This window comes from Anabas testudineus, chromosome 19 (assembly GCF_900324465.2).
Source record: "Anabas testudineus chromosome 19, fAnaTes1.2, whole genome shotgun sequence".
Classification (NCBI taxonomy): domain Eukaryota; kingdom Metazoa; phylum Chordata; class Actinopteri; order Anabantiformes; family Anabantidae; genus Anabas; species Anabas testudineus.
In genome coordinates, this window is record NC_046628.1 from 17676441 (window position 1) to 17694605 (window position 18165).

The window sequence follows — 18165 nt, forward strand, 5'->3', positions numbered from 1 at the left end:
GGGAAAACATTTGTCTCACACTCTTCGTGGACGAGGACCAACACCTGATGTCTGTGTGGCTTCATTAGCCACGTCTTTGTGTTTCTGTTGCTATGACAGCTGCACCAGTACAAATTAGTGACTGTGTGTCTGTTTGGATCATTAAAGCTGAGAAGTGCATCCAGACAAACACCTACACCAGGGTTCGAGCCGCCTGTGTTACACTGGGAAAACATGTCTGAGTCTATATTTGATATCTGAGCTCTGCGTCCTAATTAAGAACTCTGCATGTTTCCTGATAACAGTTGTACTGAGCGACATGTTCCAACACACAAACACGTTATTCAGCCTATTTTGGAAAAACAAAATGAAATATTGGTTCTGTTAGAACGACTGTAAAAAGTCTTTTTCCCAGAAATGATTCTAGTTTAGTTACGAACTGGATTTAAAATATTCCAAATTACTGAAGACAAAAAAACTGAGAAGTGAAATAATCCCAATAAAACATCCTTAAAACCGTGAAACGCACAGCAGTAAAAATGTAAATTAGCCGACTGATGAATTCATCATCATTTTATCTCCTGCTAGCAGCAGCAGAGCTACTCGACTTAGACGGAAATCAGATTCACTGGACGTCAGCAACACAACAATGTGAAGAAGAAAAGTAACAACACAGGTGCAACATACGCAGAACCTTCATGTTTTATTCATCTGTAGATCTTAAACCCAAAGTGTTGATCAAAAACAAATGAATTCAGGTTTCACAGAGAGAGACAGCGCATGTCGTCAGATATCATCACTTCAACTTTTGTTGTATCTGCAGTTACAGTAAGTTTTTAACCAGCGCTCTTCATGACGTCACGTCTGTGAGTGAAGTGAAGCTGGTGGAGGTAGAAACAGAAGTTCAGACCTGGAGCCTGTGTGTGTGTGTGTGTGTGTGTGTGTGTGTGTGAAAGTCAGACGTCAGCAGAGAATCAGTTTGTTCATCACAGTAAATGTTAGTTGTCTCGTCATCCCAGTTTGACGCTGGAGCCTCGATCACCTGCTAATTATCACACCATGCTTCGCTGGAAAACGAATTTGAATAATGTTTAACAGACTGAAGGTGGCTTTAGGTTTGGATTTGAATACGAGCCGCTCTGTGCACAGTTTCTCTGTCATCAGAGGCTTCGTGATCCCTCTTTTCTCTCAACACCTTAAACAGTTGGTTTCACTTTCCGAGCTGATGCCGCAGGGCAGCATTTGAAACTTTGGCTCCTTTTGTTCACTGAACCACGTTTAGAGACTTGTTTTATTTTCCAGCTTGTGCAGTAAGTGGAGGGATCAGTGGTAAAGAACGGGGCGGTGGCTACTGGATGTTTCAAACCGAGAGTGACACAGAAAACGGGACTCTCCACAGGACAAACCACATTAAACATGATGGTTCTCCCCTGCAGGTCTTCCTTATGGGTGGGAGGAGGCCTACACTGCAGACGGAGTGAAGTACTACATCAAGTAAGAGGAGTCGCACACGTTCCAGCAAACACTCAGATTCACCTCTTATTAAAATCGTCTTATCTTTTTATCTTCTGACCTGCAACAGTCACATAACCCAGACGACATCGTGGAGCCGCCCCGTGACGAGCACCAACACCTCAGGGCCTCCTGCTCCTCCTCCTTCAGAGACCTCAGAGCTGCAGGGAAAGCGGGACCCAGAGGGGACGGAGCGGAGACCCAGCCCGTCCGTAGAGACGGAGATGTAAGAACGTGCAGCAGGTTGTCCCTCCGGTGACCTCTGTCCCACCCAGTCGGCTTAAAATGACGTTTCTATACAACTCAACTGAAAACAGTTACACACACAACACATTCCTGTACGATCTGGCAGAACAACATTCACACCACCCACCTCATGATCTGTCTCTGAACTCAACCTCACACTGGACTCTGGACTCTGGTTTGACAGACCTGCACCACCCACCACCTCTCTTCAAGTAGCTTCATTCATCTCATCACAACTTGATTATTGAAAGATTCATTTACCGTTACTGCAGCTGAGTTGTATCATTCTCTGTTATTTACTGTGTCAACATGACGTCTGATCCCACTGTTTCATTTCTCACCTGTAGTATCCAGGTTACTCAACCCTTCACTCAGTCTGTCTATGAAGTTCTCACCACCAGCCCGTTGCACGTCCGATGTACTAAATCATGTTGCACCAGTGAAACCTAACAACTGGTTTCTGAGCTGTGAAATAATAAACTACTGTCTCTGTATTCAGTGCTGGATTATCAGTGAACAGTCAAAGAACAATGAATGTCTCCATGTCTCCTGTGGACATTTTACTGTTGAATAAAAGAAAATATAAAATGTTCAACTTTGTTTTCTGTTGTTTTAAACTTTCTCATTTTTCAGTCATTTCTTCAAATGTATTAAAACTTTATTCAGTGTGACAGAAGATGACAGAGACTCGTGTTTGTGACTTCACATCTCTCCAACTCAGAGAGAAGGAGGCGTCCGTCTCTTTCTCTGTGACTCGTGCTGCTGCTGCAGACGTTCTCTGTGTCTGAACATTTCCTCAGTGGATCAAACTATTCTGAGAAGAACATTCCACAGCGAAGCCGTAGTTTGCTGCTACAAGCTTGTGCAAACTAACAAGACTCAGTGGTCGACAGACCAGTGCAGGTTCTCTGTAGGTTCTATCGTTCTGCAGCAGAACACCGTAAAGAAATGAACCTACCAGCTTCATTATCTGATGACGGATGCTGCGCCTGCACCTAACCCTAACCCTGCTGCTCTTTCTGTTTCCATCATCGGTCACGGCCCCACGGTGATGATTTACACTGATCAGGACATTCTGTGTACATCCTGAGGCTCCTCTCTGTCGTGGCCTCTCCATCGCTGATCCCGCGCTGCTGCTGCCCTGATTAGAGTCATGGATGGAGACTGATGGTGACTGAAGAATCGTGTGCAGGTGGTTTCACACAGGTCAATTAGCTGTGAGATGTTTTGACCCAGTAGACCTGGAATCTAAACAGTTCAGACTAAAACTCCTGCAGCAGCTTCACGACTGGTCGACCGTGTCCTCACATGTGGTTCTGAATCACCACTGGATTTGAACACGTTATGTCACAGCACAACGATTCAGAGACCGACTCTGTTCTGACAGGACTCATCTGCTGTTTAGCTTCATGTTAACAGGTCGATGAGGGAAACATTTACATGGAGTGTGTGATGTGAGTGTTTGTATTTATAGTGTGTGCGAGGGCTGGAGGTGGAGGAGCAGAGCCAATATTCTTCCTGCCCGGGGCTCCGAATATTGATTTCCCAGCTTGTGAAACTATAAATATCTGCCGCTTGGAAACACTCATGACATGACACACACACACACACACACACACACACATTCAGACCAAACCTTAGTTCAACATCCTTCTTGTTTAAACGACTGCATCAGCTTCTTCAGAGCAAAGAAAAACGATTAGTCAGCACGTGTAGTTGAGATGAGAAGTACACAAACTGAATACTCAACTAAAAGTGTATTTACTGTGAAAAATACTCCTACAACGCAGTACTTCAGATTCTTTACTCAAGTTGAAGTACAAGCTCTAAAACTCACTGAGACTCCCTGACCTCTGAGGCCCCCGGGTTGAGGTCTGCTTGGTAAAACCAAGCCGTCCTCTTTAATCCCTGGGTGGAGTCGATGGGTGATGTACGGAGAAACAAACACACTCTGGCATCAGATTCCAGAGTTAATAACACGTCAGACTCTTTATTATCTTTGGCCTTTCTGTGCCACAGCGTGCCCTCGACGCCTGGAGCTGCTGTTACCTTTAGATTTCAGGATCGTGACTCTGTTATTTTTAGAGCTGCATGCTTTAGTCCTGCTCTTTGTTTGTGTCTGAACACTTTACAACCAAATCACAAGTTACACAACCTGCAAATCCTCTTTTCCTTCATTCAACCTGGAGAAATCAGAGCATCAATAACTCCCGATTGGATTAGAAAGCTCAACCAAAACAGATTGCGGTCAGTCGCTGGTTGACCTGTTTAACTACGTCACTGAAGATGAGTCCAACAGAAAACCCAACATGACTCCACAGGTTTTATTTCACTTGTTCGTGATGAGAGGTCTCGCTAACCGCTTTGTTTCTTACGGCTGGAAATAGGTCTTGGCTCGGCCACGTTTTAAGTCTTAAGCAGTACCAGGGGGTCGACGCTGACTGAGCTCATTCAGGCCAGCTTTGGTTATATAAATCATAAACAGAGCCCGGTACTGGTGAAAGACCAGTGCAGGTACGACGCTCTCACTGGGGTTACGTGAGCATGAGGCTGTTTACAGCTCGCGACCCACAAAACAAGAGCTTCTGTGTAACTGTAGTCTTAAAGTATCAACTGTCCAAATGAGCTCCTCAGCACCAATTAGACTGGAAACCAATCCAATTTAGACTTTAGACGTTTTACAGTCAAACAGGGAACAAATGATGGATCATCAGCACCGCGTCGATCTGTGAACCGGTTCACAACAAACGTCACTGAGCTGCAGAGGTTCAGGTGATAACTGTCAGTGATAAGAAGCAGACGTGTCTGCTGTGGAACACTGAAGCTGCTGCTGTAACACATAACACACATTTAATGTGACTGTGAGCACCTCAGCGTCGTTTTCCAGTGACGACCCAGGTAACGGAGAGGGTAAAGGTCAGGTGTGTCCTGCTAACATTTAGGAAACAAACAGTGGATCAGATGGAAACGTAGCAGTGACTGAAGGACACAAGAAGCACGACGGAGCTGTGGTGAAGCTGAGTAACCACAGTGACAGAAGCTGAATCTGGTCACATACCAACCTCTAAGGTGAGAGGTCGTCAGATTCACAGGACTCGTAACCCGACTACAACTATGATCAGTCTCAGTGTTGTAGCTGGACGACTTCTACAAGTGCCACTCTGGTTCATAATGAAAAAGGAACTCTGGCTCCTAAAGGTGATGTTTTATCCAAGTGTGACACAGCTCAGATCTACAGGTGGACGGAGTTCAGGAAGGTCGGAGGGTTACTTAACTACTAATACTACTACTAATACTACTACTAATACCACTACTACTACTACTACTACTATTACTACTATTACTACTACTACCACTACTATTACTACTACTACTACCACTACTATTACTACTACTACTACTACTACCACTACTACTACTACTACTACTACTACTACTACTACTACTACCACTACTACTACTACTACTACTACTACTACTACTACTACTACTACTACTACTATTACTACTACTACCACTACTATTACTACTACTACTACCACTACGATACGACTACTACGACTACCCTACTACTACTACTACAACCACTACTACTACTACTACACTACGACTACTACAACTACTACTACTACTACTACTACTACTACGACTACCACTACGACGACTACTAACTACTACCGAAGACTAACTACGACTACTAACACTACTACGAACTACTACTACTTACGATACGACTACTAACTAATACTACTACTATCTATACTACTACTACTACTACTATTACTACTACCACTACCACTACTATACTACTATACGAATACTACTACTACGACTACTACGACTCACTACTACCACTAATACACTACTATACTACTACTACGATACTACGACTATACTATACTATACTACCACTACTACTACTACTACTACTACTACCACTACTACTACTACTACTACTACTACTACTACCACTACTACCACTACTACTACTACCACTACTACTACTACTACTGCAGATAGAACATGAACCTGAGAGTAACCACAGTGATCTTCTTGCTTTGACTCAACCTCACTCCGGTCTCCGGCTGAGCTGAGGTCAAAGTTCAGAGTTAGTGATGACGATTCTCTGAGAGCAGCACACGTCTCTCAGTATTTACTTCCTGGGTTTCTCACTACACTAAGTCGCTCAGGGATCCCTGATCCTTAACAAAGCAGTTCAGGTGAAGCCGGTTTGGATGAGTCACAGCTGTGTTTGGTCCAGTCGTGAAGCAGGCGTGTCTGAGCTCTGTCCTACTTTCCTCTTTCACAGAGGTCGTCACAACATCGCTGTGCTTTAGCAACCGCTGTTGCTAAGGAAGTTTTAACGAGAGCGTGGCTGATGGGGATTTGTCAAAGCTGCAGACGACTCCTTTTCCATATTGTCACATATGGTGTTTAGCTGCTGTTCTGTATCTAAGATCGGGTTCTGCAGACAGAATAGAACCTTGAACATTAACATTAAACAACATTTCTTACTCATACGTACAATATTAATGTTCAGTGGTCAAATTCTATATTTTCCTTCCTCCCTTCTCTTCTTTCCTTCCTTCCTTCCTTCTTTCCTGCTTCCTTCTCTCTCATCGCTCCTGCTTCTTTTTTATTTCCTCTCGCCCACTTCCTTCTCTCTCCTCTCCTACTTTCTCACATCCTTTCCTTCCTTGTTCCCTCCTTTCCTTTCCTGTCATCTTCTGCTATCTCCCTTTTCGTCCCCTCTGGCCTCCTCCTCTCCTCTCCTCTCCTTGCTTCCTCTCCTCACCCCTCCTCCCTCCTTGCAGCATTTGTTTTTCTCTTGCTCTGAAACACATGAGGTTCAATGTGACCGGGCAGCAGGGGGAGGAGGGGGAGGAGAGAGGGAGTCGGCAGCTTCTCATTGGATAAAAGTAGGTCAGGCCGGCCCACTCATGTGACCCAGCATTCCTCAGTGTGATGTCTGAAATAAAGGAACTGATGTTAAACTACAGAAAACATGAATGAACCGTTCAAACTGTCTCAGTGAGGCTGTTAAAGATGGAACCGACCATGATGAGTACGATTAGTACGACTGTTGTAGCTGTGTGGATCAAACCCTGCTCCAACCATCCTCCACCTGCTGTAGCTGAACATGTGTGGACACAATCAGACATTCATTAGACTGCAGGGACGAGTCCAGACACAGTCTGCTCAGTCAGAAACGTCCTGACCGTCACCGTCTTGGGACATTTACATGACGAGGACTCGTTTTGTATATTTGTTCTGTTCTGTTCTTACAAAACAAATAAAGTTAAACAGGAGATAAACAAACAGGTGATAAACAAACAGGTGATAAACAAACAGGAGATAAACAAACAGGTGATAAACAAACAGGTGATAAACAAACAGGTGATAAACAAACAGGTGATAAACGTGCTGTAAACGTGTCCGATCTGTTTCAGATCCATTCTAAAGACGTGTGATTATTGATTATTATTATTGATTATTATTGTTATTTATTGATTATTATTGTTTTTTTTATTATTATTGTTATTTATTGATTATTATTGTTATTTATTGATTGTTATTGTTATTTATTGATTATTATCGTTATTTATTGATTAATATTGTTATTTATTGATTATTTCATGTCATTTATCCTGATGCATTAGTCAGGGAGCTTTTTACAGACAAGAGAATCAGGAAATACAGAAAACTGAGAGGTGAATGAAGCAGGAAGAGACTCTGACTACAGGTGATACCACCTGCTGAGTCCTACACCGGGGCTGCGGGGGGGGCTGTCTTTACCCTCTGAGGATGTGTTAAATGTCTGTGGGCTGATCTGTGCGGACAGACAGACAGGGAGACAGACAGACAGACCGACAGGGAGACAGGGAGACTGATGGGAGGGGGGAGAGGCGGGGTTCGGCTGCCGGTTTGACGTCAGCCGTCCTCCGCTCTCTCACATGGGATCAGGACTCTGTGAGTCCGCCTCCTGCAGCCCGGTCAGACTCCGCAGCAGCTCCACGACTCGTCCTGCTCAGACTCTTGTTTCTGTTCAGCACTCCTCTGTTTGGTCCTCATGTAGGTTCCAGAGGAAGAGCCGCCGCCACCACAGCTGATTCTCACTCCTCTGACTGTTTTCACTTCTGCTTTCTGCCTTGTCGTGTTTGTTTGGATCTCAGTGCAAGGAGGCGTGATGGAGAAGATGTCCCGACACCCCGTCCCGTGTAATCCAAGTTTCCTGCCCGCAGCGACGCACGGAGTCCTCAAGTCTCTGCTGGAGAACCCGATGAAGCTGCCGCTGCATCATGAAGGTGAAGTTAGAGAGAAAAGGTGTCGCAGCTGCGTTCACACTGTGACTAGGAGGATTTTACAGATTGGTTTAGAACAAATGTGACTGATGCTGCTGCTGCTGAGCTGTGAGCTCCATAATGAATCCATCAATAATAATGAATGTTGAACAGGTCCGTGCGTAATGGAGACTGCGCTGACGGCGCATCTGTGAACTCGGTGAACTGAGTCAGAGCCTCAGGCAAAAAGTTTTCAAAGCAGTCAGAGAGTTGGTGTGTTGTCAGACCAGAAGTGGGAGTTTCTGCCCACACACTAATGTGCACAACTGAAAGCAAAGGGACAAGCTGCAGGTTTTACTAATGCTGAGGTCAAAAGTGTAACCCCCCCTCAGTGAACCCCCTCCCACAGAACACAGGGCTGTGAGCACCGACCAGTCTGTATTAGAACTATAGGATCTGACTACAGGGAGACATCAGGCTGCAGCCAACACAGTGGAAACGTGTTTGAATGGAGAAGAAGATGCTTTTACCTGAAACATTAGGGAACTATCAGCTGTCCACGTTGTTCCAGATCATCAGTCCATCACAGCACTGATCACAGCTCTGTGTTTCACCTGCTTTCTGTGTCTTTAAATCAGGTCTCTGGACCTTTAATGTCCCTGAACAAGAAAGAAACAGAGGTGAAGATGTGACCGTGTGTCCTCGATGACCTGGTTAAGGATAAAAAACATCAGTCCTTTAGAAATCCTGTGATCAGCAGGAGAGACACGACTCCCAGCGGTGGTTTATGACCTCTGTGGTGCATGAACCCATAAAAGTGACATTTGCATGTTTCACTTTAAGAACTTTTAGACTCCTGAAGAAACGTCCTGAGTCCCTCTGTGACCCTTTATCTGAACACGGCTGCCGTCACGTCTTTGTTTAGTTTGGTCTGAAACTTTGTGGTAAACAGTCGTCTGAACCAGCTCCATGAGGAGTTTTGGGGATTTGTCATCCTGTGACTTCATGTTGGCTTTTTAAAAATAGTTTTTTACCCATAATGCCTCCTGTGTGGGGACCTCAGCGCTCACGACCCCTCTCTCGTGTTCCTCATAGGCTGTAAAATCATGTGAGGCGGTTCTGTCTTCTTGTTTCACCTGTGTCACTTCAGGTCAAAGTGAAGATTTACTCATTAGAGATTTGTGTTGACGTGCACGGCGGATCTGTGTTTCCTGTCATGACAAACATTTAAACAAACATCACACATTTATTCCTATTTCTATATTTAAGTGTGATTGTTCAGGTGCCTGAAACCACAAACCCTGCTTTACCTGTATGTGACTTCATACCAAACTAAAACTGATGTGATGAGTCGTTAGCTCGACCTCTGACCTCTGGGTTTGGAAACATTGATGCTGACATGTTCTTGCAGGCGTGAATGTAAGATCAGAAAATTAAACTGGTTTGAAGGAGAAACGACCTTTTTTAATAACTGATAACTAATAACTGATAACTAATAACTAATAACTAATAACTAATAACTAATAACTAATAACTGATAACTAATAACTAATAACTAATAACTAATAACTAATAACTAATAACTAATAACTAATAACTGATAATTGATAATTGATAACTAATAACTGATAATTGATAACCAGCATTTACACCTGAACAGTTTTATCTTGAGGCTTTGTACTGACCCGGTCCTTCCGTCTTCTGCAGCTTTCACAAAGGAGCAGGAGAAGGAGAAGAACTTGGAGGAGGAGCGCAGTGCCCCCCAGTCGGCCTTCCTGGGCCCCACCCTGTGGGACAAGACCCTGCCCTATGATGGAGACACCTTCCAGCTGGAGTACATGGACCTGGAAGAGTTCCTGTCAGAGAACGGCATCCCCTCCAGCCCCTCACACCACCACCATGACCAGCACCAACCACACGCTCCATCACGTCAGCCGCCAATCATGCCCCCAGCCCCGCCCACACCGGCGCCCTCGGTGATGGACCTCAGCAACCACGCCTCCACATCCATACACACGAGTGTCGTCTCCCCAAACTGCCTGCACAGCAGCCCGGCACGAGCAGGTAACTTAACGGGAGTCTTTTATTGTTTTGGTTGTTTTACTCTGAACGTTCTTTATCCTGAAGCTGAAACCCGGCTCAGATAAATCAGGAGGATCCAATGCTGCTGTTGGAGGCAGTTTTGTTCTAGTAAAAATATGGTTAGTCAGCCATGGGGACAAATAATAATCTCTGACAGCATGTTCTTACTGGTCTAGTGGCTGGAACAGAAGTGTACATGTGCTCGTCTCACAGTTCAACTTTGTTTTTCTGTGATCCGTCGTTCTACCTGTTAATCTTACTTTAACCTCACAGAGAACACACTGAACAAGAAGGCAAAGTTGAAACCCTTGACCTTATCGTGCCTAGAAAGTGCTGTGTAAGAGTGAGACAACAGTTCAAGGGTGTGTTTGGTTTAGAGCTCAGCTCCGACCTCACAGAGGAGGGAAAACTGTCCGAGTAGTAACGATCGCTCTGAGCTGCAAGAAATAAACGACCAGCGATGAAGCCAGGAGTGAGAGAGGTGTCAGATTCAACACCTCAACAGATGTCCTGGCCTCAGCCTGTGTGTGTGTGTGTGTGTGTAGCAACATGTGTGTATTCGTGTGAACATGACAACTTCCGCTTTAACTCTTTTTTTTTCTATGTTCCTTAAGTTTCTGAGGAAAAAAAACAAGTGGCCTTTTCACAGCATGCAGAGACATGTGACTGTGTGTGTGTGTGTGTGTGTGTGTGTGTGTGTGTGTGTGTGTGTGTGTGTGTGTGTGTGTGCATGCCTGTCTCAACATGAGATCAGTGTTTTAAGAACATAGTGTTCTCTGCAGAAGTAGGGCAGGGGGCGGCAACCCTCATATCCACACACATTTTCCTACTGTGTTTACATTCACATCAACTAATAATCACACACACACACACACACACACACAGGCAGAGCTGCAGTGTGGAATTCTCCTCCCTGGTCGGTACAGTTCACGACTGCACGACTGTTATTAAAGTTCAGTCCTGGAGCTGATATTTGAACGACGCTTCCTCACACGTTCTACATCTTATTGAATGACGCTGCGTTAATAATAATAATAATAATAATAATTCACTGAATTCACTGTTGGATCAAGGTTCTCTGCAGTCTTCTACTGCACACGATCAGCTCCAACGTAGATTTAATGATGAATCAACTTGATGAATCGTGCAGGTTCGTCCAGGTAACAGTGTTCTACTGTGAGATTATGATGAGTTCTAGAAGCTAAAAGAGGCTAAAAGAAGTGAAGAGCTGCACAACTGGTGACATGTCCTGGTGTTTCCTCACTGTGTTCTTCTGCTGTCTGTGCACATCAGCACCAAACTGCACTCTCAGTCCTGTGGATGTCAGCATTAATCTGCTGCTCTCATGTCTAAATATAGCTGAGTAATCTACGGCATAATCTGGCATATTTGTATTCCCACATGGCCCCACGACTGCGCTGCAGATATGGAGGCAGGAACAGCCGGGGTTAGCCAGGGTTCAGCAGAAAAACAAACGGAGTGACAGACAGAGAGGAGGTGGAGGGACTAAAGAAGCACAAACATCCTCATCCTGCTCTTAGGTGGAGTCGCTGCTCAACCTGAAGTCTTTCAACCTCCGGTCCACTGAACGTGTGGACAGGACGACTTCAAGCGTCTAAAGTCTAGTTTTGTTCCTACGTCTGCTCCAAACCCTGAATTTCTACAGTATTTGTTAGAACCCCCAGCTGAACTTTAACCTGAGTATGTGTCATTCGTACTGTCCGTGAAAAATTAGTTTTAGGACCGTCGTAGTTCAGTTTGTGACCCATTGGGAAGGTTGTGACCTCCAGGTTGGAAACCAGTGACCTGATGGACATTTTTAATTCTACTATTAGAATTAAATTGTACTGTGAGAAACTTTAGTTTTTCAATTCTACTACAGAAATATCTGAAGAGTAAAGTTACTTTAGTAGTAAAGTTACCTTTATTTTTACTGAACTATTCAGCTGTAAATACTTCAGATGAGACTTTTGTCTTGTGTCACACTGAGAGTGAGGTTCTGTTCGTTAGCAGCGGCTCCACTCGTGTCGCAGATGTAAAACACTTGGCTCCATGGGAAACATCAGGAACTGCAGCTGATACAGGGAACATGTGCTGATACACACACACACACACACACACACACACACATGCACGTGTCAGGACGTCTGTCAGTGACACGTTTATGGCAACAAGACACATCATGTGCTGCTGTTCAGCTGCCACCTGCTCCTCCACCTCAGAAACACCAACCAGTGCTGCGTTCAAGTCCCTGTTATAAAGTTGGTATTCACATGTTCTGCAGTGGTTCCGTGCTACATCTCTCTCATTAAAGAAGGTTTAACATAAAATAAACTGGAGTGTGTTTTGACTAAACACACCAGTGAGGGAGATGCAGAGTGTGTACAGCTGGTCCTGAGGTCCACTGAGGGTTTGAAGTTGTTCTCACAGCGACTCTGACTTGAGTTGTGTTGAGTTTTCTACACATAATTAGTAAATGTCTCGTTCGTCTTCTTACTCTGCTCTACCCGAACCTCGTAGTCTGATGTTTATCCAGTTTCCTCAAGCACGTTGAACATTTTCAGGTTTATAAAAAAAGGAGAAAAATGTCGGTTTGTTGCAGAAGAAGAGTTTTGGTTTGAAGCTTTAATGACACAAATCTTTGCACTAAGTGGATTTTATCATTTTCTGATGTCTGCGAGGATCCGTGTGAACTAACCTTCACCAAGAGAGAACATGGTCTCACACCTGGTCCTGACCTGTGCAGGACCAGGTGCAGAGGAAAAACAAATAGCCTCTTCCAAGAACTGCTGCTGGGGCTCATGGAGGGCGGGGAGCTGGTCTTAGTCACCTTCACTCGTGACTCCAAACCCGTTCAGGAGCGTCGGGTTCTGTAATCAGAGAATCAGATCTTATCAGAGCTGCATAATAAATGAAGGCTCAGTGTCACACAGAGAAAGAGGAACCTGTTGAATCGTTTGTCACGCAGGAGTTTTTATTCAGACGGGAGTTTAAAGCTCGTGTTCTGGATGAACTTTTGCCAAACGAACAGAAGTTACAGCTACTATATTTATTGTAATGTGTAAAGAAGTCTTTCTTTTTGTTCTATTTCTATTCATCTATCAAAGCTCCATATAAAATAATGAACTCAGTGTCTCATACAGTCATTTATTATATTATTATAATTATATTATTATATTTATTATAGTAACAGCATATTGTCTTTTTTTATGAATTAGATTTTCTTTTTTGGCACACCTGAGCTTCCATACCCACTTTCTCTCTTTGTGCTTTATTTATTTCATATTTTCTAAGCTCATGTTCAACTGAAACCTGTTCTGACACTATGTGCCGTCTTCTTCTGTGGTCCTGTGTTAATGAGGACTGTTGCATAATGTCTGACAGTGATGACCGGGAAATCTAATGTGTGACTGGACGTCAGCTGCTGCTTTGTTGTTAACATTATTAGACAAGTTTCTGTTGTTTAGTCCTGACTCACTGAGGCAGATGGGATAAAATACCACAGTACAGTTCATACAGTCTGAAACTGACCTACGGGGTCCAAGCCCAGAGTCAGAGCCTGATATGAACGAGTCTTCTTTGTCATAGAGCTCAGGTAAAAGATATGAAGGGGCTCAGATGGTAGATCATTAATAGTATTAACGACCACAGACGGTTGAAAATAAAGAGACACAGGGATAAAAACTATACACAGACGTGTGAAATGATCAGAAACAGACTCATAAACACCAGAAAACGACCAAAATGAATTAAAAACCTCAGAAGGTCTCATTAATGTTTCCTGATCTGCTCACGCAGCAGCTCCAGACCCTGTAGGTGCAGCTGTGACTCCACCTGGTGGCTGCAGCTCAACACTGCAGCGTCTGCTCCAGTCAAACGACGTTACTTTAATAAACATTGTTCTTTAAAAATGGTTCTGATCCGATTCTGTAATGTGGACCGTGTCTTTACTGCAGTTGATCCCGTTTGATTTTCTTTGGGCTTTTTCCAGTTTCCATCCTTTCAAACACAGATCATTCATTCACCCACTGACCTCTCGTCCTCCAGGTCTCCCGAACTCCAGAAACACTCCTAGCCCCATCGACCCAGACTCCATCCAGGTTCCCGTCGGATACGAGCCTGACCCGGCAGACCTGGCCCTGTCCAGCGTGCCGGGGCAGGAGATCTTCGACCCACGCAAGCGCAAGTTCTCTGCCGAGGAGCTGAAACCACAGCCGATGATCAAGAAAGCTCGCAAGGTGTTCATCCCAGAAGACCTGAAGGTAATTTGGAGCTGGTTCTGAAGGTGAAAGATGGTTTTCTGCAGCTGAAGCCCCTCAGTCTGAAAAGTTTGTTAGACCAGCAGGTCCTTTTCTGGTTCTGTTAACTAAACATGGACCAGAGAAACAGATTTTTTATTCAGAGCACGGTTGATGTTTGACGTCTTCCTCTGCAGACAGACGTTCAACACGTATCGAGACGTGAAGAGTAAAGTTGTGCTGTTAAAGTTTCAGTTTAATGAACGAATCAGACAAATGAAGTAATAATAGTGAAAACAGCTTAAACTCTAAAATAAAAACACGTTTACAGCATGTGGAGAACTGTGCAGAGGGTTGGAGGAAGACGTGGAGTCACGTTTACCAGACGTTTACAGTGTGATAAGTTCCTCAAACTGGTTCTTGTGAGGTAGAAAGTTCCTGAACCTGCAGCCAGATCCAACCTGTGGTCTCAGATATCTGTTCTCCCATTGGCCGGTGCTGCCTCGGGGGCGGGGGCTCGTGGTTAAGAGGCTTACATGGAGCTGTGTGAGGCAGCAGAGCTGCTCGCTGAGAGGATTTGGTTTTTAATTTGACATGAACACTGGATCTGTGTGTGGCTGCGGTCCAGACGAGCTCTGCAGATACCTGCTGGTTACAGCCAACACCTGAGCCGAACGCTCCTCCTCTGTGTTTGTCTTTCTTTGAAGTAATTTCCTCTTTTCGTGTCTCCTCTCTCTACTTCGTGTCCTTCGAGCAGGATGACAAATACTGGGCCAGGCGCAGGAAGAACAACTTGGCTGCCAAACGGTCCCGGGACGCCAGGCGGCTCAAAGAGAACCAGATCGCCATCCGAGCCGGCTTCCTGGAGAAGGAGAACTCGGCTCTGAGGCTGGAGGTGGCCGACCTGAGGAAAGAGCTCGGACGCACCAAGAACATCCTGGCCAAGTACGAGGCCCAGCACGGGCCACTGTGAGGACACACACGCTTCAACACACACGTCATCACACACACACCGTCAGCCTCCCCTCAGCTCTCGGTGCTCACAGCTTGACTCGCAGCAGGTTGAAGGTCATTTCAGCCAGGTGGAGGTCGTCCTGGACGACGCACCAATCAGATCACTCCGTACATTTAGACCCGGTCACCTCGAGGGGTTTGTGGCAGCAGGTTATCAGAACATCCTGACTCTGCTAATGATGTCCTCCTGTTTCCATGGCAACAGAAGCAGGGAATTTGCCCCAGGTGTCAGGTATCACCTGCTGCGAGTCGAGCCACACACACACACACACACACACACACACACACACACACCTGTTAGGACGTCTGGTCCTGTGAACTCTCCTACTGGACAAACCCACCTGGCACCTTTGACCTCTGACCCCTCCTCTCCACATGTATAAAGGCACTTTAGAACTACCCGACCCGTCACAGACTCCGCCCCCTGCAGGTGTTACACCTGCCTCGGTTCTGCTCCTGATGACTCTGTATGTGACTGTGTTCCACTTCCCGACCCGGCTGCTCCTATTGGTCACAATCTGTTTCCTGTTCTCCCTTTTTTTTCTACCAGGGCTCCTTCAAATATCCAACATGTCGGATGAACTCACTGGTTTTGATCAAGTGCCCAAAAGATGCCAAAACAATTTCTAGTCCTTTTTATAATTTATAAAAACGTGATAACACGAAGGCACAAACGCCGCCCAGACGTATTAACAGCACCAGAGAGCGGGTCGTTGAACAGGAGGAACCCTACGAGTTTGTTCTCTTCAGCTCTTGTACAGTTTCTGATCAGTTCTCACGCTCGGAGGCTGCGGCGGCAGAGACGACCTGCAGCTCAGAGTGTTTGTTGTTGTTGTTATTTCAGTATCTTTATTGTTGGTCTGCTGGTTGAACATGATCAAGTCGTGATGCTCAGTCTGAGGAGCTGCTGCTCAGCACCTGAGGGACACTTCACATGAAATGATCAAAACTATTAAATATGCAAACCAGACTGATTTCTACTGGTACCTTTAGTGTTCGATGGGTCACCATCACTTTGTTGCAGTGTGACTGAGAGCAGGATTTCTACAGAGTCAGTGAGCATCACAGCTTCTGTCATGTCACATTTGGCAGCATCACGTAGACAAGGACGGTAACAAGGAGAGAACAGATATTTAACCATTAGAAACCACAGCGTGTGTTAAAACATTTCTACTGGTTCTACTGGTTCTGATCTTTCAGAATCTTTAGTAAATGTGGGTTAGCAGCTACGATGGACTAAAGGAAAAGCACATTTCTTACAAACTGGGTCTTGCTTTGTTAAGTCCAGGATCAGGTCACCATCCACACAGGAGGGCGTCAAACTGAAAGTCGTGTTAGTGGATTTCTTCACAGAGAGACCACAAACAGGCTGAAACCATCACACAGAGACTCTGAACCACCACAGAGACTGAAAACCCAGCTCAGTGGCCCCTGGCCTACATCACCAGATCCTCTAGATCCAGACCCACGATTCGGTGGTTAAAATGACGACAGGAGCCAGTTTGTTAAGAGATCTGTGATTTTCCTTTAACGTCGTCGGCTCACTAGAGAGAATCAGCGTCCCAGTCCAACCCGCTCCGTTTAGTGCAATAGATGGTTCTTTGGGCTTTTTGTTTGTGTTCTGTTGCTCGTGGATCTCAGCGATGACTACGCCCCCCGGTGGCCATGAATGAATGTATATTTGAAGCAGCGTTTCTTTGTGTGAGTGTCGTCTTTTACTGTGGAATCATTTCAGTACTCTTTACTACAGGTCAGAAGACACGTGAACAGAGTATATAAAGGATATATTGATATATTATTACAGGTTTTAATGTTTATACAGAGCTATTCTTCTCGTTTTTGTACAGTCTCTTTTCCTACATAGATATTTCCTGTGTATTTTGGAGAGGGTTACAGAACTATTAGCAGTGTGTTACATGTAGAAATATATTCAGAATACTTACCAAAACTGTGCCCGATAGTCTGGGCGATGCATGGGCATTATGGAAATCCTCCATCCTTTTCTCCCTGCGTAGCTGAAATACCTCAAACCCTCCGACTCTGTTACTGTGCAGCACACCTGTGCAGGTGATTCGGTTCTTGGGTTGCTTTGTAACGAGGTGCTTCGCTCCGTGCTAACATTTGTATAGTTTCATGGCTGTGTTTGGCCCAGAGGAATGTATTCACCCAACCTGAAGCACTTACTTTACTTTCCGTGATTTATCTCTGACCTGCTTCTGTTTGATTCTGTGTTTAAATATATTTTTCCTATATTTGTCCTTGATTATGTTTCTCATGATCAAAATGATTATAAATAAAGAAAAGTGAAATCCCAGTTTGTGCCTCTGTGTCACGTTTGTGTGGTTCAACATCTGTAGGAAGGACGGACACCGGAGGAGAGGAGCTCCGTCACACTATCACACATGTACGACTACAGATCAACTGTCATCATACTTTTACCTTAGTTCACATGTGAAAATGTGCTGTTACCTACAGACTGGAACCAAAGCAGCAGTCGGTGAAGAGTTTAACAACTTTACATCAAAATTTTATTAGTTTAAAACGTTTTATAAAAATCTAAACCTGCAAAAAGTAACTAGTAACTAATGCTGGAAAGTAAATGTAGTGGAGTAAAAGGAGCTTGAGATGGAATTACACTAGTAAAGTACAAGTACCTCAACACTGAGGTACTATAATACAGTAGTAAATGTACTGAAGTCATTTCTGATGTGGACCACCAGTGGGCAGCACCTCCACACCACCTGTGAAACAGCAGGATGAAGAAGAACTGGGACCAGAAACACTGAGTTCAAGCTGAGGAGAAGCCGTCATAG

General features: G+C 44.8%; 1 protein-coding gene across 2 annotated transcripts; it reads left to right on the top strand.

The window, feature by feature from the left end:
* Positions 1 to 7685: 7685 nt before the first annotated feature.
* Positions 7686 to 17666, top strand: hlfb (HLF transcription factor, PAR bZIP family member b). Of its 2 annotated transcripts, none has more exons than XM_026351503.1 (4): positions 7686 to 8042; positions 9726 to 10082; positions 14148 to 14362; positions 15093 to 17666. In XM_026351503.1, the coding sequence occupies exons 1-4, from the start codon at positions 7925 to 7927 to the stop codon at positions 15309 to 15311; spliced, it is 909 nt and encodes a 302-aa protein (XP_026207288.1). In that variant the 5' UTR covers positions 7686 to 7924; the 3' UTR covers positions 15312 to 17666. The 2 variants fall into 2 exon arrangements, with proteins under 2 accessions (XP_026207288.1, XP_026207289.1); XM_026351504.1 differs by having other exon boundaries at positions 7687 to 8042; positions 15096 to 17666.
* The last annotated feature ends 499 nt before the right edge of the window (positions 17667 to 18165 follow it).